Source organism: Phragmites australis, chromosome 21 (genome assembly GCF_958298935.1).
Source record: "Phragmites australis chromosome 21, lpPhrAust1.1, whole genome shotgun sequence".
In the NCBI taxonomy this organism is placed as follows: domain Eukaryota; kingdom Viridiplantae; phylum Streptophyta; class Magnoliopsida; order Poales; family Poaceae; genus Phragmites; species Phragmites australis.
This window is the reverse complement of record NC_084941.1, coordinates 20,435,813-20,459,857: the sequence shown is the minus strand read 5'-3', so window position 1 is coordinate 20,459,857 and position 24,045 is coordinate 20,435,813. Positions and strand designations below refer to the sequence as shown.

Sequence of the window (24,045 nt, the reverse complement as noted above, 5' to 3'; positions counted from 1 at the left end):
ATTTTGCCCATAATCAATCCTCCACGAACCTGAATTGAGAGTTTTAATATTGAAGGTTCCAAAATGAAATAAATGTCGCTTCACCTTTCTCAATCCGGCTTAGAAAAGGGAGTCACCAGGTTTCCATTTAACTTGTGACAAAGGTTTCAATCCTAGGTATTTATTTCGTATCAGATCTTGCCAGACCCGCTCTTCGGTCATTAGTTTAAAGAGTCATTTACAGAGGAGAGAAAGAATTTTGAACATTGAGGTCTTGACTCCCTAAACTACCCTATTCTTTAGGTTGGCACATGACACTCCATTTTGCGAGGTGATTCTTCTTTTTATGGCTATCGCTTTGTTAGTAAAATCTATAGTGAAAGTAGTCAAGTCTTTTAAGTACACATCATGGAATTACAAAGAAATATCATGTCATGTGCCCTTTTTCTTTCTCAAGTCCACGTGACATCGCCAGGAATGGGTGCTCTAGCAGCTAGTCCGCCGTCCACGGTCACCAGCGCGTCATCTAAGAAACCAAGTTGACATGTGCCTTGATTTATTTGTGATGAGTGATTGATAAGTTTATTGAGTTGGTTTGATGATCTTTGGTATTGCATAAGCATGGTTGTGTTTATCTATGTTTGAGACTAACCAAAGATATTGGAGTTGAAGTGTTTGTCTCTAAGCTGTAGAATTTGTATAAGTCAAATGGTTCGGCGATGAGGCACTGTTCACATCGAAACATTCCAGGAGGCGGAGGTAGGGAGTTGTTTACACCGAATGGTCCGGTAATGGAGGATGTGAACGCCGGATGCCTCGCCAAAGCATTTGTTATAGAGAGGTTGCAAAATGACTTGTTTGGCGGGTTGCGCTCACCGGATGGTCCGGCGATGGAGGAGTGTACACCGAATGCTCCGCAGCAGGATTTTGCAGGAAGTTTTCAGTGGAGTTCGAATTACATGCGCCAGATGGTCTGATGATCAGAGGGCTATACACGCCAGATCACCTGATGTTCACGATATTTCTGGTATAAGTTGTTCAACAGAGAATTTTGATTTTTTCTAATTGGAGATGGAACTGGATATATGTTTGTGCTTGTCTTATGATGTACAGGTCATGGATGAAACATGGCAGTTGACGGCGGGATGATCGGGGCTAAGCGAGGTGCTTGGTACCATACGATCAAGGTGGCCGGGTAGAATCAAAGGAGAAGGTCACCCATTCTCCATTGCTTCAACTCTCAGATTTCGGTAAGACTTTTGAACTAGAGTGTGATGCTAGTGGGATTGGAATTGGAGGTGTGCTAATTTAAGAAGGTAAACCTGTTGCTTATTTCAGCGAGAAATTAAGTGGGCCAAGTCTGAATTATTCTACCTATGACAAAGAATTGTATGCTTTAGTTCGTGAGCTTAAAACTTAGCAACATTATCTGTGGCCTAAAGAATTTGTTATACATTCTGATCATGAATCATTGAAACACATTAGAACTTAAGCTAAACTGAATAAACGATATGCTAAATGGGTACAATATATTGAGTCATTTCCATATGTCATAAAACATAAGAAAGAAAAAGATAATGTGATTGGTGATGCGCTTTGTAGGCGTTATACCATGTTATCTCAACTTGGTCAAAAGATTTTTGTTTTAGAAACTATTAAGGACTTATATGCTACAAATTTAGATTTTAAATAAGTGCCTGAACATTGTAAAGAAGGGAAGACATGGAATAAATATATGTTGAATGATGGTTTGCTCTATCGTGCTAACAAGCTATGCATTATAGCTAGCTCTGTTCATCTTTTGTTGTTGCAGGACGCACATGGAGGACGATTGATGGCATATTTTGGAGCAAAGAAGATTAAAAATGTGCTGGCCATCCACTTCTTTTGGCTAAATATGAGACATGACATCGAGCGCTATGTGTCGCGCTATACTACTTGCAATAAATCTAAGTCTCGTTTAAATCCACATGGCTTTTACATGCCTCTTCCTGTTTCTAGTGTATCATGGGAGGATATTTATATGGATTTTGTGTTAGGTTTGCCTACGACAAAGAGGGGGAGGGATAGCATATTTGTAGTTGTGGATCGATTTTCTAAAATGGCTCATTTTATGTCTTGTCACAAGAGCGATGATGATACAAACGTAGCTGATTTATTTTTCAGGGAAATTGTTCAACTACATAAGGTGCCTAATACTATCGTCTCTGATCATGATGCAAAGTTTTTTAGCCACTTTTGGAGATCTCTTTGGAACAAATTAGGGACAAAGCCGCTATTCTCTACTACATATCAACCTCCAAACTGATGGACAAACAGAGGTCGTCAACCACACATTATCGACTATATTGTTGGCTATCTTAAAGAAGATTTTGAAGATGTGGGAATAGTGTTTACCGCATATTGAATTTACTTACAACAGGTAGGTACACTCCACCACCAAGGTAAGTCCATTTCAGGTAGTCTATGGACTTAATCCCCATGCTCCTGTTAATTTATTACATTTGTCTACTTCTGAAAAACTTAATTTGGATGCAAAGAAGCGTGCAGAATTTATTCTTAAGTTGCATGAAACAATTAAAAAGAATATAGAGCACATGACTAAAAAGTACAGGATTGCTGGAAATAAAGGTAGGAAACAAGTAAAATTTGAACTAGGTGATTTAGTTTTGTTGCATTTGAGAAAGGAAAGGTTTCCAGAGTTAAGAAAATCAAAATTGATGCCTATAGCTGATGGTCCGTTTAAGATAATTGAGAAAATAAATGAAATTGTATACAAATTGGACCTACCTGCCAATTTTGGGGTTACTCCCACGTTTAACATTTCAGATTTGATGCCATACTTAGGAGAATAAGATGAGCTCGAGTCGAGGATGACTCCAATTCAAGAGGGGAGTATGATAAGGACATGGCTCCTTCAGATATGAGCAACACTACTAATAATCCTCAAATCGTATAAGGATCCATTACAAGAGTATATGCACGACAGTTAAACCACCAAGTGAACTCATTTCTCACTATTTATGCTTTCTCGGATGGATTGGTACTAAATTCTTGTGATGTTTTATTGCTTAGGAATATGGGAGAGGCTTCACAAGCTTACCTGGACGTAGTCACTCGAGTGCCAGTCGATTCGAGCAACAAGTCGAGCTTAACTTGGACTCCAAATTCGGTTCGGAGTCTCAGGATAATACGACAGTAAAACAGGCATAACTCTTGTATACGGAGTCCAATTGAGACGATCTTGAACTTGATGGAAAGCTTATGACTAGCCCTTTCCAATGGATTTGAGCACAACCAAATATTCGATAGTTTAGTCAGAGTCGAAGGAATAAAGTGCTGCCTCTCACTATTTTACACCATGTCTGGTCATGTAATCATGTTGGAGTCGGAGTCCAGGTTGTGTACGCCTCTTCTTAGGTCCACACAACCCTAGGGCAACCTCTTCACGTCCCCATATATATAGACATAGTAGCCGTCGTAGTTTAGGCTCAAATTTTGCTTAGATTATTCTGTTTTAGACAGTTTCGCCGTTTATCAGTTTGTAGTATCCCAAACTCTAGCACTTCATTGGTAATCAGCAATATCCAGATTATATCTACCTATTTTTGCTTGTGTTCTTGATTCGCTTGCAGAAAAAGCCTTCTTGGCGAGATCAAACGCGTCTTGGTATGATTCATAACCACGGAGTAGTGTCGTAGTGGTTACGAGGATTCTTAATCTGTTCTGGTCGGAGCCTTTGAATCATCAACGTTGAAACTCCACCAAATCAACTTATCGTATTACCTTTAGAAGATTGGGTCGATCGACTATCCTCTTCTACTGCAGTCGACCTAGATCAATGACCGCACCAATCCTGTAAGTGCTTGACTTAGTTTTTATTTTGGCTAGTGGCTAATTTTACACGAACACTATAATAGAACTAGATTATTGATGGCCTGCATAAATTTTTAGCATGGGTATCTTTATCGTCAGTACCGAATAATATACACATAAATGTATAGCACAATGCAATCTCTGTACTTTTAACATCCGATCGATCCTCTTTTAATGCCTAGATGAATCAATCTTGTGGTAAAATGATGTTTCTCGAAAAATAAAAATGCCTTGAAGACTTCCACATATTGCGTTCTTCTTCCATGGATACATTGTGGTTTCTCATCATGTGATATACCTTTTCTTTTTTTTTCTTTTTTTGCTGAATTGTGAATGTCAGGTGGGTTGGAGGGATTTGACAAAGTTGTGTGGGATGTTGAAGAGCATAAAGATGGCGAATGCCCATCAATAACCTTTCAGTATCACAGTAAGGATGGGGAACAAGGTACATTCATTAGCATCTTTGTTTTCACTGCAGGGCTCCATGCTTGAATAAGTTCAGCAAATTCAAGCATTAACTGTTATACATTCTTCAGGCCATTCGGGCGATGTAACTGTCCGGGCAACATACTCTCTTCATGAAGCTACCACTCTAAGACTTGACATGGAAGCTACACCAGAAAACAAAACCACTCCTATCAGCCTAGCACAGCACACATAATGGAACCTGGCAGGCCATAACTCTGGTGACATCTTGCATCATTCGATCCAGATCTAGGGGAAACACATCACTCCCGTTGACGAAAACACAATCCCCATTGGTGAGATAATGCTTGTCAAGGACACACCTTCGACTTCACGACAGAGCACAGAATTGGGGAGCACATCAATGATGTTCCTGGAGGGTATGATCATAACTATGTGCTGGACTGTGTAGTCGAGAAGGATGGCCCAAAGCATGTAGCCAAACTGAGAGACCCATCAAGCCCACGCACCCTGGACCTCTGGACTGATGCGCCTGGCATGCAGTTCTACACTACGAACTATGTGAATGGCATCACTGGCAAAGGGGGTGCTGTCTATGAGAAGCATGCCAGAATTGGTTGCGACCTCCCAGCCTGTGGGAGGCGCCGCACAGCCCCTGGCTCATCGAAGGGGAAGAAAGCGTGTTTGATTTTTGAGCTTTGTCTTTGCACATCTGTGATTGCTTCTAACTTCCACGTGTTTCAGGTAGTGGACGCTAACAAGTCCCAACTAGCGGGCCACCGATTGGTGCTAGCCATGCAGGGAAGCTGCTATGTGCAGGAACTCGAGCGATTTTCCCCTGAGTGATCTTCCCTTCAGGCCGAAGTGGTGACGGCAAAAACAAAGCTATCAAATAAGAATAATTACCATGTATTCACAATTACATATCTCGTTGGAATCTTAGATTTGCATCCCTTGGGCCGTTTCACGGCTCGAGGCTGAACTGGAACAGCTGAAGGAGTTGGAGACCTCGTCGAAGGACTCGGTGATCCTCCGAAGACAAATTGAGGCTATGGTTTCTCTGCTGAAGAAGGCCTTCTCAATCTTCAATTGCGTTCTTCAGAAGGTTGGACGATCATTCCCTTCACCGAAGAACATCCCACATTAGAGTTACCTCCAGGAGCTTGTTCGCTTGGGGAGGCATTTGCTCAATGGCTGTAAGTGGCCCGATGTCCAAATATTAAGGCGCACTGGGTGGTGGTTCATGAGTCTCTGGAGACTACGCTAGGATGTGTCAAGAGCCAATTTCCTTAAATCGATTTCAACATAAGCACGTTTGCTTTAGTTCATACCAAATTAAGAAATCGGTTGGGTTATGAGAAGTTGCATAAGTTGGTGCATGTGAATTACAATTTGAAGATGCATATCCAACAGTTTGAAGTTGGTATGCAAAGCCTCAAAGAAAAAAATTTGATCCATATAACATATTGATGGAAGTTGCTCTATACGATAATGGCAATCCAATTATGGATTGGTTGTGCATCTCTACAAGTGAGTCAACGTAGAAGCTGGTTGTAATACTGAATTGTTTGAGAAAAAAAAAGAGAGAGAGTTGACCAGTTTTTGACTTTTTTATCCGTTGCTCGGATGACCGATCGGATATCGTGGTTGCGATCATCTCGTCGAGATGAACCCATTTTGCTATTCATATGTCCGTTCCGGGCACTCTGAGACCCGTAGCGAGCCCAATAAATTTAGACCGTTCGTTGTTTTGAAAAAATAAAAAATAAAAAAAAGTGATAAAGCCGGATGGATCGGTCATCACCCCGACCCATCCAGAGCTTTCGAGCGTGCTGTCGCTCTCTCTCTCTCTCTCTCTCTCTCTCTCGCGTCTCTCTCTCCTGCGTCTACGCCGAGCCCGTCGCCGGTCTGCTCCTGCCGCTGCTGTGCGGTGCTGCGCCGCCGACCGCCGTCTCCTCCACCGGGCCAGCACAACGCCGCCGCTGCGCCACGCTCGCCGTGCTGCTGCTGCGCGCGCTGCTGCCGTGCGCAGTCGCCGCACCGCTGCGCCGTTCCCGCCGCCGGCGCCGCCTGCTTGCCTGCGCCGTGCGCCTGCTCCGGCCGCCGTGGGTTCTCCCTCTCTCTGTGGCCTGGCCGAAGAAGCAGTAGTAGCCGCCGGCTAGCCGGCCAAAGCAGCGCCGAGCGGAGAGCCAGGAAGAAGGAAGAAAAGGAAGAAAGAGAAAAAAAAAGAAGAAGAGAGAGGAAAAAGGTGAAAATTTTGGATTTTTGTCGGATTCGTCGTCAATCCTTCGAAGGTGATTTCTCAGTAATTCTTAGATGTTTGTGGTTGGACTAAATTAAATTAATCAATTCCTGTCGTATTATTTCATGTGATTAATAGTCTGTTTCGTTTCGATAAGCATTATTGATTCAAAGATACGACATCCGAGTCGAAGTATTCTTTTCGTTCATCGAAGCGAAGTGTAATTAGTGAGAATTTTGGTTCGACTCTGAATTGGAAATAATGTATCATTTCATGTGATACGGTTTTCTGTTCGATTTTTTGAAATATAGGCGTATACGCGACGTTTTCAGGCGTAGGATTGACGCTTAATATTTTATGTGTTTTAAATGTGTTTTAGTTCTAATAGTATGCCTGTACAGGTGGTACTATTTCCGGACGTTCTTGATCGAATTTTCTTCATCGTCGGTAAAGGCAAGTGAATGTATTGTATGACTATGCTTTAACCTAATATTGAGTTGCCTATATTCTTTAATAACAGTGCATTCATCTAGTCTGAATGACTGATTATGGGCTGAGTACTATGTTGTTTACGTTTCCAGAAGTTTACTCGATGATTGATTTATGAAGTGCAGTAGGCACGATATGCCATTCTGCAGTTGTTCATTAGTGTTGTATGCAATGTTTTTTTTGAAGTCTCAAGCATATTCCGGAAGTTATGTTGGTTATGCTTGAAGCACGTCATACATATACATCTCATGCATTGGAAGTTTGTCGTCGTCTTCTGGCCGCGACCGTACCGGTAAAGTACCGTATGTCACCTGAGGAGGGGTACGGTGCACACCCTTACGTTACCCGAGGAGGGGTAAGGGTGAGAAGAGCATGTCATGTGCATGGTTATGTCTTCTTGTGAAATTCAATGAATTATTCGTATCAAATATTATTTCCTTTAGTTAGCGTGTATATAGATATATATGCGGCTCTGAAGACTTATACCAACCGAATGCTAAAATGTTTAATGTTATCGTTGGACTTGCTTAGTCATAACTGTTTCTCCTAGTGTTGGCAGTCTGTTTCATTACTAGTTTCTATTTAGAATTGTTAGCACATTCAACTGTGGCTAAATAGCTTTTTGTTAAAGTACCTTTCACTTGCTGAGATTTTTTAATCTCACCCGTGTTTTCTTTACAGGTATGTTTAGATGTTGACGTGCATTTTGGGGATGGATCTCGGTAGCTGCACACACTAACTTATCACGATGTCGATAGCTCAACCGGTGTATACAAGTGGTGTGTCTGATGGTCCGTCGTTTGTTTTTGTTTTTGTTGTGGTACGACGCTGGTAGCGTCGCGGCGGACTCTATATATGCTGGTTATATCTGATTCTGTCTGCCTGAGATTTCTCTTTTGATCAGTTATACCTCTCTATAGAGGAAATGCTGCCAAATTGTCCTATTTTCATATAAATAGGCTGAGTTGTAAAGTAGGGTGTTACAGCTTGGTATCAGAGCCTAGGCTTTAGGTCCTAGGTAATTGAATGATGAACCTGACACACTTGCACAAATAGAATGGGTATGGGATGTATTGCATTGCATACGTCTTGTTTATCTTTATTCGCTTATGTTCACTATCTCAGATAAGTACTATTGAAGTTGTTTGTTTGATTGTCCACATATTCTTTAGTGTTTTATCGTTGATATATATTGTTAAGTTGTTGGAGTCAGTTCCGTTGGAATGGTGAAATTGTTACCTTGGCCATTAGAACCTGAGAAGCTTCAGATGATCAATAGTATAATTGTTGTATGGCACTGCAGATGGGTTAAGTGGAGGGCCCCCGTGATGCCTTTTCTGTATTGCCAGGTGAGGTTGACCAAGAGTTAGGTTTGCGATCCAACTATCCACATACAGAGGGAATGTTGTAGGTACGAGATGGACTGGCCCCCATGTCGTTGACTCTAACTATTCGTTCTCGGAATGTCGGAGAAATGGATCGATGTGTGCCTTACCATAGAAGATAAGGTGATAATGTTTTCAACCTAACCATTAGAATGGTGTAGGATTTCTTTTTCCCATGGAGTCGGGGTGATCTTTTTGCCGATTGTGTGAAGATGTGTTGATAGTGAGATCCTAGTGGGGTTCTGGGAGTTGTTTATAATCTTTTGTAGTTGGAATATCCATGCATGTTGTGAAATGATTATTTGAGGTAGTTGTTTTGTTAAGTTAGCCTTTGTGGAATAGTCCACTGGCTATGGGAGTTGGAGTTATCGATTGCGTTGAAACAACTGATTTGCATCAAAGTGATGCTAATGAGGCGACACCTTCCTTAAGGATGCATCAGTTGTTTCAAACCTGTTTTATGAGGTTTCACGATTGGAATACCTAAGGTTGGCTCTTGCGGGGCTGAGGTAGAGATTTTGGTTGAAACGTGTTATGTTTCTGATATCGCTTAGCTAAACCTGTCGTTTGCTTTGAAGTTTGAAGCGAAGAATATACTTGGGTTGTAGGAGCATTGGCGTTGTCAAGGGTTTGCTGAATAGTCTATGACCTATAACATCATGATAGGATGCTAAGTTGTCTTGTCACCATGGGAGCATTATCAATTGAACCTGGTGAGTTTTGCTCGTTGAGTGAATGTTAAAATTTAAGGTCGCCTAAACCTTTCCTGACCTAATAACCAAAGGTGTTGTTAGGGCTTGTCATGGTGTTTATTGACATATCTTTAATGTGATCCATTCTAGAATTTTGTTTCTTGTTGGCTCTTGTGGAGCGAATGAAGTTAAAGAAGTAATTGACTAGTTTTTGACGTGAGAGTTTTGGATTTCTGTTGGTGACCTAATTTTCTCTAAGGATGGAGATTTGACTAAGAGATGCCTGAGTGGGTTTACATACTGGAAGTTTGCCTCTATTGGGAGTAAGTCTATCTAAACCCTGGTTCAAGGGAAGAGTGTTGTAAAAGTGAAGTTCATTCCGGCATTTAAATGCTGAGATTAGAATTATGTTTGGGCGCTAAGGGTTGCTCCCCTGTTTAAAGGAGTGTTGTGAAAGAGGATGAACTATTGGGGTGTATCCTTGTAGTTTTGTTGCTGTTTGGGAGAGGGTATGCCCTCTAAGGACCCGGAGAGAAGGATTGTATGCTAACGCTCAACCTGTTGACGGTAAACTGGTGTTGCGAATGGTGCTTGCTAAACTAAATTCACAAAATAATTAAATTGGAGTTGGATTAGCAGGGTTGAATTTGCAGAAGTCATATTTTCAACCCTCTCCATGAGCATTCCGCAGTGATCATCTTGTCAGTTAGATTAACCGAGGTCTTTCCAACTTTTGAGGAGAATGTGTTTTTGCATGCAATTTTACTTTGAAGAAGTTGTGGTGTGGTTACCGATAATATGACTGTCCTGGGAATGTGAGCAAGATGTGAAGTTCTTTAGTATGCCAGTTGGGCATGTTTCTGAACGTACCGGTCAACACAATTTATCTTTTGGTCCAACTGCCCTTGGATGGAATTGTTCTGGTATTCAAGTTGGAAAGTGCAAGTCTAAACTTGTACCATGAAGGACGAGTCGTTAGATGTTTGGAAGGATCGAATTAGTCAAGTGGTTGTAATCTCCTAATCACCCCTTCTAGACTTGGTAATACATCGGGATGAGAGTGACCAACTGGAGGTTTATATCTTAACGTTGTGACTGTCTCTTGCGTAGATCTACCCGCACTTGTTTTTTTTTTTTTTGGGAGTTAGTGATGTTGGTAGAAGAGGTGAAGTGTTGATGTTTCTTTAATCTGGAACCATAAAGGTTTTAAATTGATCCTTCCTGTGAAGGAGTTGAAGTTGAAGCGAAGAAGGTTTATATTCTTATTGGGGGGTTTCGACCCGAGTTTATGGAGTTAGCCAAATAATATTTTTTGGTGTGATTGCATCCACCAAAAAGGATGTTTCTGGGCAATTAATGCCTTGGTTTTAGAACTAGTCGAAGAGAGTGTCTCATAATTGGCTGGTATAGTATTAGCAGAAATGTTGTGTGTTCTTGGATTCGTTTTCCCTTCTAAGAGTGAGAAGGCAACGGAATGGTAAAGACCGTCCAATGTAACCGAGATTTAGAGTTTTCTTGGATTCGTTGGCCATTACCGACATTTTATACAAGGTTTTTCTTTTATTGCAAAGTCTATAATTAGACTTACCGAAAAGTGTATTCCATCTGTACGGACTGATGAATGTGAGAACAATTTCCAAACTTTGAAGAATGAGTCAGCGAACGCTCCTATTTTGGCTTTGCCCGAGAGTGGCAAGAGTTTCACAGTTTACACTGATGCTTCTCGAATCGGACTTGGCTGTGTGCTTATGCAAGAAGGTCGGGTAATTGCATATGCTTCCAGACAATTGAAGACTTATGAACAGAATTATCCCACTCATGATTTAGAATTGGCTGCAATGGTTTTTGCCTTGAAGAGTTGGAGGCATTACCTGTATGGGGAGTCATGTGATATCTTCACTGATCATAAGAGTCTCAAGTATATTTTCACTCAAAGGGATTTGAATTTGAGACAGCGGAGATGGTTAGAATTAATCAAAGACTATGATCTGATAATTTAGTACCATCCCGGAAAGGCTAATGTGGTAGCTGACGCCCTTAGCAGAACAGGTGTACCTAAAGCAATAATGTCTTTACATTCAGAATTGGATCGGATGGGTATATCTTTTTGCTTTGCTGGCATTGTGCAGAAAGAAACTCAAATGATCATCCAATCCGCTATACTTGAACGTGTACGTGAAGCTCAACAGCATGATCGTCTTCTTCTAGAAGTTCGAAAGAGAATTTCGGCAGGAAAAATCAAAAGAGTTTAGTGTGGATGAGCATGGTGCAATACGTTTTAGAGGACGTCTCTGTGTACCACAGAAGGTAGATGTGAAAATGGATATATTGAGAGAAGCTCACCGGACTCCTTATACCATTCATCCAGTGAAACCAAAATGTATCGAGATCTAAAACTAAATTTTTGGTGGAAAAGGATGAAAGTGGATATTGCTAAGTACGTTGCAGCTTGTGGTGTCTTCCAACAAGTAAAGACTGAGCATAAAAGACCTGCAGGATTAATGCAATCCTTAGAAATCCCAGAATGGAAATGGGAACATATCACTATGGACTTTGTTGTTGGGTTGCCTCGTTCACCTCGAGGCAGAGATGCTTTTTGGGTTGTCGTGGAGAAATAGTGAGGTTGCATGGTGTGCCAAAATCGATCGTTTCAGAGCGGGATTCCAAATTTGTATCTCAGTTTTGGCAGAGTTTGCAAAGTGCCTTGGGCACAAAACTTTCTCTTAGCACAGCCTTCCACCCTCAGACAGATGGTCAGTCCGAGCGGACCATTCAGACTTTGGAAGACATGCTTCGTGCTTGTGTCCTATCCTGGGAAGGCAATTGGGAAGATAATTTGGCCTTAGCAGAGTTTGCTTATAATAATAGCTATTAAGCTAGTATTCGGATGGCTCCTTTTGAGGCCTTGTATGGCCGAAGGTGTGTTTCCCCTTTGTGTTGGGACTCTGTCGGAGAGACATCACTACTTGGTCCAAATTTTGGTCCAGCAAACCTCAGAGAAGGTATACCAAATACATCAGAACTTGTTGACTACTCAGAGTCAACAAAAGAGCTATGTAGTTGTCCGGAGACGAGACTTAGTATTTGCAGTTGGCGACCATGTTCTTCTCAGGGTATCACCAACCAAAGGTGTTGTACGTTTTGGTATGTCTGGAAGCTTAACCCGAGGTACATTGGTCCATTTCTAATCACAGCCCGAGTAGGCAGTTTGGCGTACCGTCTTGAATTATCAGACTCAATGAGTAGAGTACATAATGTCTTCCATGTTTCTATGCTAAGAAAATATCTGGGAGGCCCTGAGCATAAAATTGATGTTGAATCAATCACGATAGAGAAAGATCTGACCGTAAAGTGCCACCCGGTACGTATTCTGGATTCCTCAGAGCGAGTTATGAGGGGGAGGACTATCAAGTTTGTGAGAGTCCTTTGGACAAATCAAACAGAACGAGAAGCAACTTGGGAACTCGAAGAACAAATGCGCAAGGAGTATCCTGAGCTCTTTGAGACTGGTGAGTCATAAGTTTTGAAGTATTTTACCTCTGTTCCATAGTGCCATGGAAGCGGCAGAATTCAGGGGACGAATTCCTTTAAGGGGGGAAGAATGTAATACTGAATTGTTTGAGAAAAAAAAAAGAGAGAGAGTTGACCAGTTTTTGACTTTTTTATCCGTTGCTCGGATGACCGATCGGATACCGTGGTTGCGATCATCTCGTCGAGACGAACCCATTTTGCTATTCATATGTCCGTTCCGGGCAATCTGAGACCCGTAGCGAGCCCAATAAATTTAGACCGTTCGTTGTTTTGAAAAAAAATAATAAAAAAAAGAGATAAAGCCGGATGGATCGGTCATCACCCCGACCCATCCAGAGCTTTCGAGCGTGCCGTCGCTCTCTCTCTCTCTCTCTCTCTCTCTCTCTCTCGCGTCTCTCTCTCCTGCGTCTGCGCCGAGCCCGTCGCCGGTCTGCTCCTGCCGCTGCTGTGCGGTGCTGCGCCGCCGGCCGCCGTCTCCTCCACCGGGCCAGCACAACGCCGCCGCTGCGCCACGCTCGCCGTGCTGCTGCTGCGCGCGCTGCTGCCGTGCGCAGTCGCCACACCGCTGCGCCGTTCCCGCCGCCGGCGCCGCCGCCTGCCTGCGCCGTGCGCCTGCTTCGGCCGCCGCGGGTTCTCCCTCTCTCTGTGGCCTGGCCGAAGAAGCAGCAGCAGTCGCCGGCTAGCCGACCGAAGCAGCGCCGAGCGGAGAGCCAGGAAGAAGGAAGAAAAGGAAGAAAGAGAAAAAAAAAGAAGAAGAGAGAGGAAAAAGGTGAAAATTTTGGATTTTCGTCGGATTCGTCGTCAATCCTTCGAAGGTGATTTCTCAGTAATTCTTAGATGTTTGTGGTTGGACTAAATTAAATTAATCAATTCCTGTCGTATTATTTCATGTGATTAATAGTCTGTTTCGTTTCGATAATCATTATTGATTCGAAGATACGACATCCGAGTCGAAGTATTCTTTTCGTTCATCGAAGCGAAGTCTAATTAGTGAGAATTTTGGTTCGACTTTGAATTGGAAATAATGTATCATTTCATGTGATACGGTTTTCTGTTCGATTTTTTGAAATATAGGCGTATACGCGACGTTTTCAGGCGTAGGATTGACGCTTAATATTTTATGTGTTTTAAATGTGTTTTAGTTCTAATAGTATGCCTGTACAGGAGGTACTATTTCCGGACGTTCTTGATCGAATTTTCTTCATCGTCGGTAAAGGCAAGTGAATGTATTGTATGACTATGCTTTAACCTAATATTGAATTGCCTATATTCTTTAATTACAGTGCATTCATCTAATCTGAATGACTAATTATGGGCTGAGTACTATGTTGTTTACGTTTCCAGAAGTTTACTCGATGATTGATTTATGAAGTGCAGTAGGCACGATATGCCATTCTGCAGTTGTTCATTAGTGTTGTATGCAATGTTTTTTTTGAAGTCTCAAGCATATTCCGGAAGTTATGTTGGTTATGCTTGAAGCACGTCATACATATACATCTCATGCATTGGAATTTTGTCGTCGTCTTCTGGCCGCGACCGTACCGGTACAGTACCGTATGTCACCCGAGGAGGGGTACGGTGCACACCCTTACGTTACCCGAGGAGGGGTAAGGGTGAGAAGAGCATGTCATGTGCATGGTTATGTCTTCTTGTGAAATTCAATGAATTATTCGTATCAAATATTATTTCCTTTAGTTAGCGTGTATATAGATATATATGCGGCTCTGAAGACTTATACCAACCGAATGCTAAAATGTTTAATGTTATCGTTGGACTTGCTTAGTCATAACTGTTTCTCCTAGTGTTGGCGGTCTGTTTCATTACTAGTTTCTATTTAGAATTGTTAGCACATTCAACTGTGGCTAAATAGCTTTTTGTTAAAGTACCTTTCACTTGCTGAGATTTTTTAATCTCACCCGTGTTTTCTTTACAGGTATGTTTAGATGTTGACGTGCATTTTGGGGATGGATCTCGGTAGCTGCACACACTAACTTATCACGATGTCGATAGCTCAACCGGTGTATACAAGTGGTGTGTCTGATGGTCCGTCGTTTGTTTTTGTTTTTGTTGTGGTACGACGCTGGTAGCGTCGCGGCGGACTCTATATATGCTGGTTATATCTGATTCTGTCTGCCTGAGATTTCTCTTTTGGTCAGTTATACCTCTCTATAGAGGAAATGCTGCCAAATTATCCTATTTTCATATAAATAGGCTGAGTTGTAAAGTAGGGTGTTACACTGGTGGTAGTGGAGAACGTGTTGGTGATATAATTTAATTTCATTTTTGGCATGCAAGTTCATATAAATGTGAAGATTGACTTATATTTGACATTGTAGGTGATAGTGGTGAAGGCCACGGTGAAGGAGCTTGTGTTGGTGGAGTCGGTGATTCAGGTGAAATAATTAAATTGAATTTGTGACATACAAAATCATATAGTGCATATGAAGATTATCTTATATTTGACATTGTAGGTACAAAGATTGAGGAAACAATCTCTTTACGTTCAAGATCAACTAGGAATAAGAACAAGCCGGCTATCCTCAAGAGCGTCTACCAATGCTAAAAGGTAATTCATATGCAAACATTGCTTTGAAATTTGATTTTGTGACTATATTTTGAATATTTTACATGTTAACATTTGTAGCAATGTAAGCCTATAAGAAGAAGATGTCTCTTGTTGTTATCTTATTGGTGGATGCTTATGTGAATGTTTTGTTGGTTCTTAAGGGGTCTACTATATGTTTTAATATGAGTGATGTATCATTTGATCTAAGTTCATCATTTTGCTTAAATATATCTAACAACATTTGCACGTAGGATCATATTGTTATGATTGATGTAATGAATCTTTCTAATATGTTTAATGGATTGGAACCAATTTCTAAGGAAATTATGCCGAAAAAATTAAAATTTTTAATTTTTTTAGAGTTTGTTCAAAAAATCCGGTAAATATGATATCTTAAAGAAATCGGATTTACCGGTAAAGTTTTCCTATCCGGTAGAAGCTTAGTAGGAGATCCTTCGATGTGTAGGTAGTTCTAAAACCCGTGGTCTATTTTTCGCTTCTTGCTTTTATGAAGCTCGGGAGTCTCAAAACCTAGGCTGGGTTTTTAAAGCTAGATTTTTGTTTGAGCTTATGCCTTCTAAGGCTAGAATCTTTGTAGAAACCGAAACAAATAAACGCCGACCTTATCAACCCATCCTCGACTCGATCAAGGCTCTGCTGTTGTTTTTCTTGCGATGAGAAGCTACCCTGTCGCGGCTGCTCACCAATTTGCATACATGAGAACTATGCGAATACGTACACAAAACTTGTGGCCAGCTACATCTACTGTGCTCTGGTACGTGTTTCACTTTCGATCGCATTTTCGCGATCCCGAAAAACATCGATCGAGCACTATACTAGGACGAAACTACAGAGGCCATCGGACGCGCCATCTCGGTCACTGGCTTGCTGAGCATTTTTTATGCTCTGCGCTGCGAATGCAGTCGTGGTCGCGCATGAGATGCGCACAGGAGATGAGCACTTCATTGATGGCTGCCCATCACGGCGGTTGGCGGTTAGCTAGAAGTGCGTCACGTCTCACGGTGGATCGCCAGGCAATAAGTTCATAGATTGGTCAATCGAGTTGTTAAGTGATTAGAGTCTTAACAAATGGTTAATGGAAGCATCTTGTCAGTTTGCATCGATCGACATCGTGGTTGTTCGCTAACTATAATGATTTAAAAGGGCTTGATTTTAGGTAGCATGCATGCTGATTTTTTTTAATCGGTGCTTTAGTGGTTATCGATGGACCTAACAAGACCACCTAATCATATTCCTTTCATTTCATTCTATTTCTAATTCATCTTCTGATTCCCATTCTCTTTATTTTCACTCTATTTCTAACATCTTTCTTTCAAGAGGATTTGTGAAAAAAAATAAGGTGAAGTAAATAGATGTAGGAAACCATTCATGATAGGAATAGCGAAAGAAAATCGTCGGGAACTAGAATTCTATCGTAAAAAGAATGATAATAAAAAAGAGATTGGTTAGAGATGGCCTAATGTGATAAAATATTTTGTTATTATAGGGGAGGACTGATATATAACTGAGATGTGCAGTGCCTTCTAATGGGTATATTATTTCAAGGACGTACTTTCTGAGATACATCTTGTTAGATGTCCAAATAATTGTTTGACATAGGTGATTTCTTATGTAACCTGTCTATGGTAATCATACCTCAAAGCAAATATTAACTTCTACCATTCACACTGCTGCTGCTGCATCTTCCTGGATAGTCGCTTCATAGTGATCTCCGTTATCACCTGGGGGTGCCACATCTACATCATCGTATTCTTGCTGGCTGTCGTCGACTTCACCGATCAAAGCGTTGTCTGGCTCCGATACCTCCAAAGGGAGTGTTTCGATCGAAGTCCTGGCTAGAACCAGGTGCTCCGACAATGCCACCGATGTACCGAGTGATTTCGTCTTCTTTTTAGAAGCTTAGTAGGAGATCCTCCAACGTGCAGGTAGTTCTAAAACTAGTGGTCTATTTTTCGCTTCTTGCTTCTAAGAAGCTCGGAAGTCTCAAAAACTAGGCTAGATTTTTAGAAGCTAGATCTTTGTTTGGATTTGTGTCTTCTAAAGACTAGAAATCTTAGTAGAAGCCTAAATAAATAAACGCCGGCCTTATCAACCATTCTTGACTCAATCAAGCTCAGCTGTTGTTTTTCTTGCGATGAGAAGCTACCCTGTCGCGGCTGCCCACCAGTTTGCACACTTGAGAACGATACGAATACGTACACAAAACCTGTGACCAGCTACATCTACTGTGCTCTGGTACGCGTTTCGCTTTCGATCGCATCGCGATCCCTAGAAGCATCGATCGAGCACTGTACTAGGACGAAACTACAGAGGCCATCGGGCGCGCGATCTCGCTCACTGAGCATTTTTGATGCTCTACGCTGCGAATGCAGTCGTGGTCGCGCACGAGATGCACATCGGAGACGAGCACTTCATTGATGGCTGCCCATCACGGCGGTTGGCAGTTAGCTAGTAGTGCGTCACGTCTCACGCTTGACGCCGCGCGTGTGTCCGCTGTGTTCACTAGTGTCTGTGATTTTCGCGATCCATAGAAACATCAATCGAAAACTGTACTAGAACTGATATATAATTAAGACGTGTATTGCCTTCTAATGGGTACATTATTTCAAGGACGTATTTTCTAAGATATATCTTGTTAGATGTCTAAATAATTGTTTGACACAGGCGATTTCTTATGTAACCTGTCTATAGTAATCATCCCTCAACGCGAATATTAGTTTCTACCCTTCGCACTGCTGCTGCTGCTGCGTCTTCCTGGATAGCCGCTTTGTGGCGATCTCCGTTATCACCTGGGGGCGCATCTACATCATCGTGTTCTTGCTGGCTGCCGTCGACTTCACCGATCAAAGCGTTGTCCGGCTCCGACACCGCCAAGGGAGTGTTTCCGCAGAAGTCCTAGCTAGAACTAGGTGCTCTGGCAATGCCGTCGATGTATCGAGTGGTTTCGTCTTCTTTTTAGAAACTTAGTAGGAGATCCTCCAACGGACATGTAGTTCAAAAATTAGTGGTCTATTTTTCGCTTCTTGCTTCTAAGAAGCTCGGGAGTCTAAAAACTACGCTAGAATTTTAGAAGCTAGATCTTTGTTTGGATTTGTGTCTTCTAAAGACTAGAATCTCAGTAGAAGCCCAAATAAATAAACGCTGGCCTTATCAACCATCCTTGACTCGATCAAGCTCAGCTGTTGTTTTTCTTGCGATGAGAAGCTACCCTGTCGCGGCTGCCCACCAGTTTGCACACATGAGAACGATGCGAATACGTACACAAAACTTGTGGCCAGCTACATCTACTGTGCTCTGGTACGCGTTTCGCTTTCGATCGCATCACGATCCCTAGAAAAATCGATCGAGCACTGTACTAGGACGAAACTACAGAGGCCATCGGACGCGATCTCGGTCACTGGCTTGCTGAGCATTTTTGATGCTCTGCGCTGCGAATGCAGTCGTGGTCGCGCACGAGATGCGCACCGGAGATGAGCACTTCATTGATGTCTGCCCATCACGCCGCTAGCAGTGCGTCACGTCTCACGCTTGACGCCGCGTGTGTCCGCTGTGCATGCACAGCCGACCTCCGGACACACCTTACAAACATTCATGCGTCGTGATGCGCATGGTCCAGCAAATGCTACAGCTTTACAAACTCTGCTGCGGTCCAGCACCGACCGCTGCTCCAAAATTCCACCGTGAAATTTCTGTTTCACCCACCCAGGGTGCAAGTGCAACCTACAACTAGCCTAGATCGATTAGATGCTGTATGTTCACTAGTGTCTGTGATTCCATGTTACAGCTAGGATTGATGCGGTAGCTGGGATTGATGCTATATTCTGAAATCTCTCAGATGTCACTTGAATTCCATGTGTTTGATTCATGTCATGCTGCGATATGTTTTGTTATAAGTATTTCCAAAACTACATTGTCACCACGGTCCGATGTTCATTCGGTATCTTGACGTAATTCTACCTCCATTGCATCTTCTGAAAGAAATTTTCCCTGCAGAGAAAAAAAAGGAAGAAACAAATTTCTTTTGGATAGAGTTGGGTAGGTCCTTAATTTCCTGATTAGATTGTCCTCTCTTCTGTAAGACACGAATGAGAAAGAAAAAAATAAACGGGAGAAAGCGAGAGGGAGCAATGGCAAAATGCTAAAATGGATTATTGGACCAGAGGGAGGGGTTAGGTGCGTCGAGAGGAGTTAGCATGGCTGCGTCCAGTACCAGTGACTAGTGAGTTAGAGGATCCTTAGCACATGGATACACGCAAAGTGATGTCATTTCTTTTTGTCTTTCTCTCAAAGTTATGAATGAAGAATCATCTTGCCTAACTAGGATCACCCCCTACAAAGTTCATGAATACCTGTTACTTTTGCTGTCAAAGGTACTATATAAAGCAGTACAGATTAATTCACACCAATCACATCGCAAATTGAAATTACTTGTCATTCTAGCCTAGTTTGCAATTGCCGATTTGGCCACAGAAATTAAGCAAGCTACGACACTAATCACCACAGCTGGATCACCAGCACAATGCAATTGATGACCCACATTTGAATCTCACCAACCTTTTTTCCACATTTCAGTTTGCAAATGGGGCTTGTTTAGCTGGTTTGTCATTTGAGCCGCCTATTGGAAGGCATCTTGGGTGTCTTCAAAATAATTTTTATAGTAGTTGAGTTTTATATTGAGGATTTGAAAATCTATACTAAAAATATGGTAGTACAACATATATCAGTACGCTTCACTGTTAGTCTTCATTAATTTTTGGATTATACACCGAGTGTACAACATATATTTTTCTGATATACCTTGTAGAAAAGGCATAGCACTAGGTAAATGGACACTTGGAGCTGCTAACATAACCAAACCTTCTTGCCACATTTTTAATGATGTTCGGATAATCTACACAACAGCCAGGCCGCTGTGGACTGTGACAGAAATATCCGTACCCAGCGCTGTATCTACTCCTATTTCCGTTTGGATGCGACAAGAATTAAGGTCCAAGTAAATTAACCACCTTGGACGTAGCATTACTCTATATATATGCACAGGTATTGACGTTTTGGAACCCATTCGTTCTAGCGAAATTCCCAAGCCATGGATAGCACATCTGTCTTCTACTGCATCCTCGCTCTTGTCCCTCTACTTTACCTCATAAAATCTCAAACAACTTCCGTTGGCTCCCGTTACGATGGCCTACGTCTCCCACCGGGGCCCTGGAAGCTCCCGGTAATCGGCAGCCTCCACCACATGCTCCGCGCACAACCGCATCGTATTCTACGCGAACTGTCGCGGCGCCATGGCCCTCTAATGTTCCTTGAGTTCGGCGAGCTTCCTGTCATTGTTGCCTCCTCCCGTGAGGCGGCCGAGGAGGTCATGAAGACCAATGATGCCTTCCTCGCCTCAAGGCCACAGACCACAACAGTCAAGATCATAAGAAAAAAAGGCGATGCCATTTCGCTAGCCCCGTACGGCGATCACTGGCGGCAGCTTCGCAAAATCTGCACGGTTGAGCTTCTAAGTGCAAAGCGTGTTCAGTCTTTCTGGGCCATCCGTGAGGAGGAGGTGATGCGACTTGTGCAAGCCATCTCCTCTGCGACAACTCCGGATGTGAACCTCAGCGAGCTAGTCACCTCTTATGGTAACGACGTAGGGGCGCATACCATCATGAGTGATCGGTTTAGCGACCGGAACGCCTTCATGCGCTACGTTACAGAGGCCTTCAAGTTGGCGGGAACTTTTCGCCTAGCAGACTTGTACCCGTCGTCGCGGCTGGCATGTGCTATGAGCCGCACAATGAGTAAGATAGAGGTATTCCTGGATGGCTTATTTAAGTTGATGGATGGCATCATGGAGAGAGGAACACAGGAGGATTCAGAAGACTTGATTGATGTCCTCTTGAGGATTCAGAAGCAAGGAGGCCTTGAGCCCCCTCTTACAATGGGCAATATCAAATCAGTTCTTCTTGTAAGTTCTTGCATCTTTATACACCCAAATTGATGCTTGCTTATTTGTTAAAACTGCCTGTTTAAGTTTCTCAAAGAAAATTAATGTAGGAACTTCTTGTCGGGAGCACCGATACCGTGCCTTCGGTCCTACAGTGGGCTATGGCAGAACTGATGAGGAACCCGGAAGCAATGTCTAAGGCACAATCCGAGGTAAGGAAAGCTTTCATGGGGCAAATGAAGGTAACTGAGGAGGGGCTCACCAAACTGAGCTATTTGCATTGGGTCATCAAAGAGACCTTAAGGTTGCATCCTCCTAGCCCAATTTTGTTACCAAGGGAGAGCCAAGAAACCTGCCGTGTTTTGGGCTATGATGTTCCCAAAGGGACAATAGTTCTCGTGAATGCATGGGCAATCTCTAGAGACGCAGAGTATTGGGACGAACCAGAAGTATTCAAACCAGAGAGATTTGAAACTGACAAAAGGGATTTCAAAGGGCGTGACTTCGAGTTCACACCATTTGGTGCTGGGCGACGAATTTGCCCTGGTATAGTGTTTGGGCTTGCTGCAATTCAGCTGGCTCTTGCTAACCTTCTATTTTATTTTGACTGGAATCTCTTAGAAGGCGTCAGTGAACTAGACATGGAAGAAACTATGGGGATCACTGCTAAAATGAAGACAGACATTTGGTTGAAACCTGTTCAGCGAGTACCTTTTGTTTCAACGAGTGTTGAATAACAAAGATAATGGCCATTAAGGGCAATGCGGAGTGTTTGGAACGAAGTCCCTTTGTGTTACCTGTGTAATATCGTGATCTCGTATGTGCTAAATGTCAGCTCTTCGATCAGTGTAATAACTATATTGCTTTGTGATGCGGTTTCTGGAGAATTTGTGTACGAAATCTTGTTCCACGAAATGAAATCTTAAAATGGTTCTTTTCTGATAGTTTTGAATTACACTTTAGGTTTATGAGATTTATATATATTGTAACGGCCAATGTACCCACGTACTTGGAGTGATAGTACTCCACTACACCAAAATCTGACTAAGTTTGAAATTTTCAAGAAATTCGGCAGAGCTATCCTTGCAACTACCTGTATCTCCGTCAAGTAAATCACAATAATAATCTCAAGCACATCATATAAGAGATGGATAAAGATCACAGCCCAATCCCAAGAACTATTAAAGGAGACCACTCTAACCACGATACCATCTCAAATCTTATAAGAGTTTAACTGCATGAAACCAGCAATAAAGTTCTACGTACTTATTATGATGAATGACTAATTAAGGTATATGGGTGTGTGTATGTGCTCAATTTGATGGTGCTACTCTCATCCTATACATGTCGTGCTTGCTTAGTACATAAAAACCAAATAGCACAAGTGTGAGTAAAAAAACACTCACCAAGTATAATATGGAAGTGAAAGAACATATAACGTATCAGAATTCAACGAAGAATAAGAATTTAATGAATTTTCTCTTCTTTTGAAAAATTAGTGAAATAGTCGTTTTCGTCTGAAACGGACAACACCTAAATACATCGTTAATATTTACCGGTAAAACCGAGCAAGTAAGGACAACACTTACTCACATTAACATGAATATAAGAACCAATCAACACATATGAATGATATGAATAGATCAATATAGAAACAAGAATCATGACACTTGAATCAAGACATCACATGAATAAATAAAAGCATTTAAGAATTGGAAAAAACACAGGCATGGAAAAAAAACATACGGCACAAATCAATACAGTTCGTCAAGCACTTTCCTTAACCGTTGTGAGAAACCGGTGTCATGTCCTCTATACCACAATTTTCCAAACCAGTGGATTAAAGCTACACTCCATTCTATTCCATGATATCCACATATTTATAATCATAATGCAACGGCGATACTTACAATAACATGCTTAAACTCATTTTTCCCCGTCGTCCGAAATACCGATTTAAAAGTCTAGTCATTTGATGCTTTGCCGTAACTTTAAATTCTCTTAACCAACCACAACAAATAAATACATCTCGGATATGTATTAAAAATTCACTACAATTTTCTTTTTATGATGTTGGGCAAAATATCCTTCTAACTAGGTCAAAAACTGATAACCAAAATATTGCACAGATTAAAACTTGTCGGACAGCAGCACTATTTTGACAGTTGCTCCTAAACCGCTTATCCAAATCAAACAAGATCAGCATCATTGGAAACATATATATCGATGAGATCTATAACTTTTGTTTTGGGCTTATGGACAAATTCGGCATTAATTAATCCTTGTTTTTTAATTAAGTCCACTGTACACAAATTGGACCACTAATCCCCAATTCCAGAGACGAATCTGACCTTCAAAATTCATCTATGAGTAGCTAGGAGCTACGTATATGTTACCCTTGACACGTGGATCAAGAGTTGGTGGAGAATTTGATAGAATCCCCGAAATTCTCATCATTTTCTTTTTCTTCTTCCTTCCACGTTGTTTCCCACTACCTCAAAAAAGTTTATTAATGACGAGTTGTAGCGAAAAATAGTCTTATTAGGCCATGTTTGTGATTTTGGTGATTAATGACAACATAGTTTGGGACTAATATATTTGTCAAGAATATATGTTAGTAGGTCTCATGAATGCAATATATGAAGAAGCACCACAGCCGAGATAGAGTTTGGTCGAATTGGACAAATTCCAGGAAGATTGGCCTGACCGGATGGTCCGGTGATCAATGTTTTGCACACACCGAACAATGAACAGTGTAAAGGGACAAAAGGAGTTCAACACACGGAAGGTCCGATGTATGGGTTGTAGACACTAGAGGCTTAACACTGGACTAATTTACACATAGAGGGTGCCAAGTATTGAAGAATGTAGTTCAAGGCACCGGATGGTCCGGTGATGGATGT

General features: G+C 41.9%; 1 protein-coding gene, 1 long non-coding RNA gene and 1 pseudogene across 2 annotated transcripts; all 3 read left to right on the top strand.

Moving 5' to 3' along the window:
- The first annotated feature begins 770 nt into the window (after positions 1–770).
- Positions 771–5,428, top strand: LOC133903213 (uncharacterized; annotated as a pseudogene).
- A 1,063-nt stretch (positions 5,429–6,491) lies between these two features.
- Positions 6,492–8,165, top strand: LOC133904031 (uncharacterized). Its single transcript, XR_009907388.1, has 3 exons — positions 6,492–6,575; positions 6,925–6,986; positions 7,694–8,165. It is a non-coding gene; the product is annotated as an uncharacterized LOC133904031 (long non-coding RNA).
- A 12,118-nt stretch (positions 8,166–20,283) lies between these two features.
- Positions 20,284–22,029, top strand: LOC133903584 (desmethyl-deoxy-podophyllotoxin synthase-like). The gene is made up of 2 exons (XM_062344998.1): positions 20,284–21,163; positions 21,253–22,029. The coding sequence occupies exons 1-2, from the start codon at positions 20,294–20,296 to the stop codon at positions 21,877–21,879; spliced, it is 1,497 nt and encodes a 498-aa protein (XP_062200982.1). The 5' UTR covers positions 20,284–20,293; the 3' UTR covers positions 21,880–22,029.
- Positions 22,030–24,045: the final 2,016 nt, after the last annotated feature.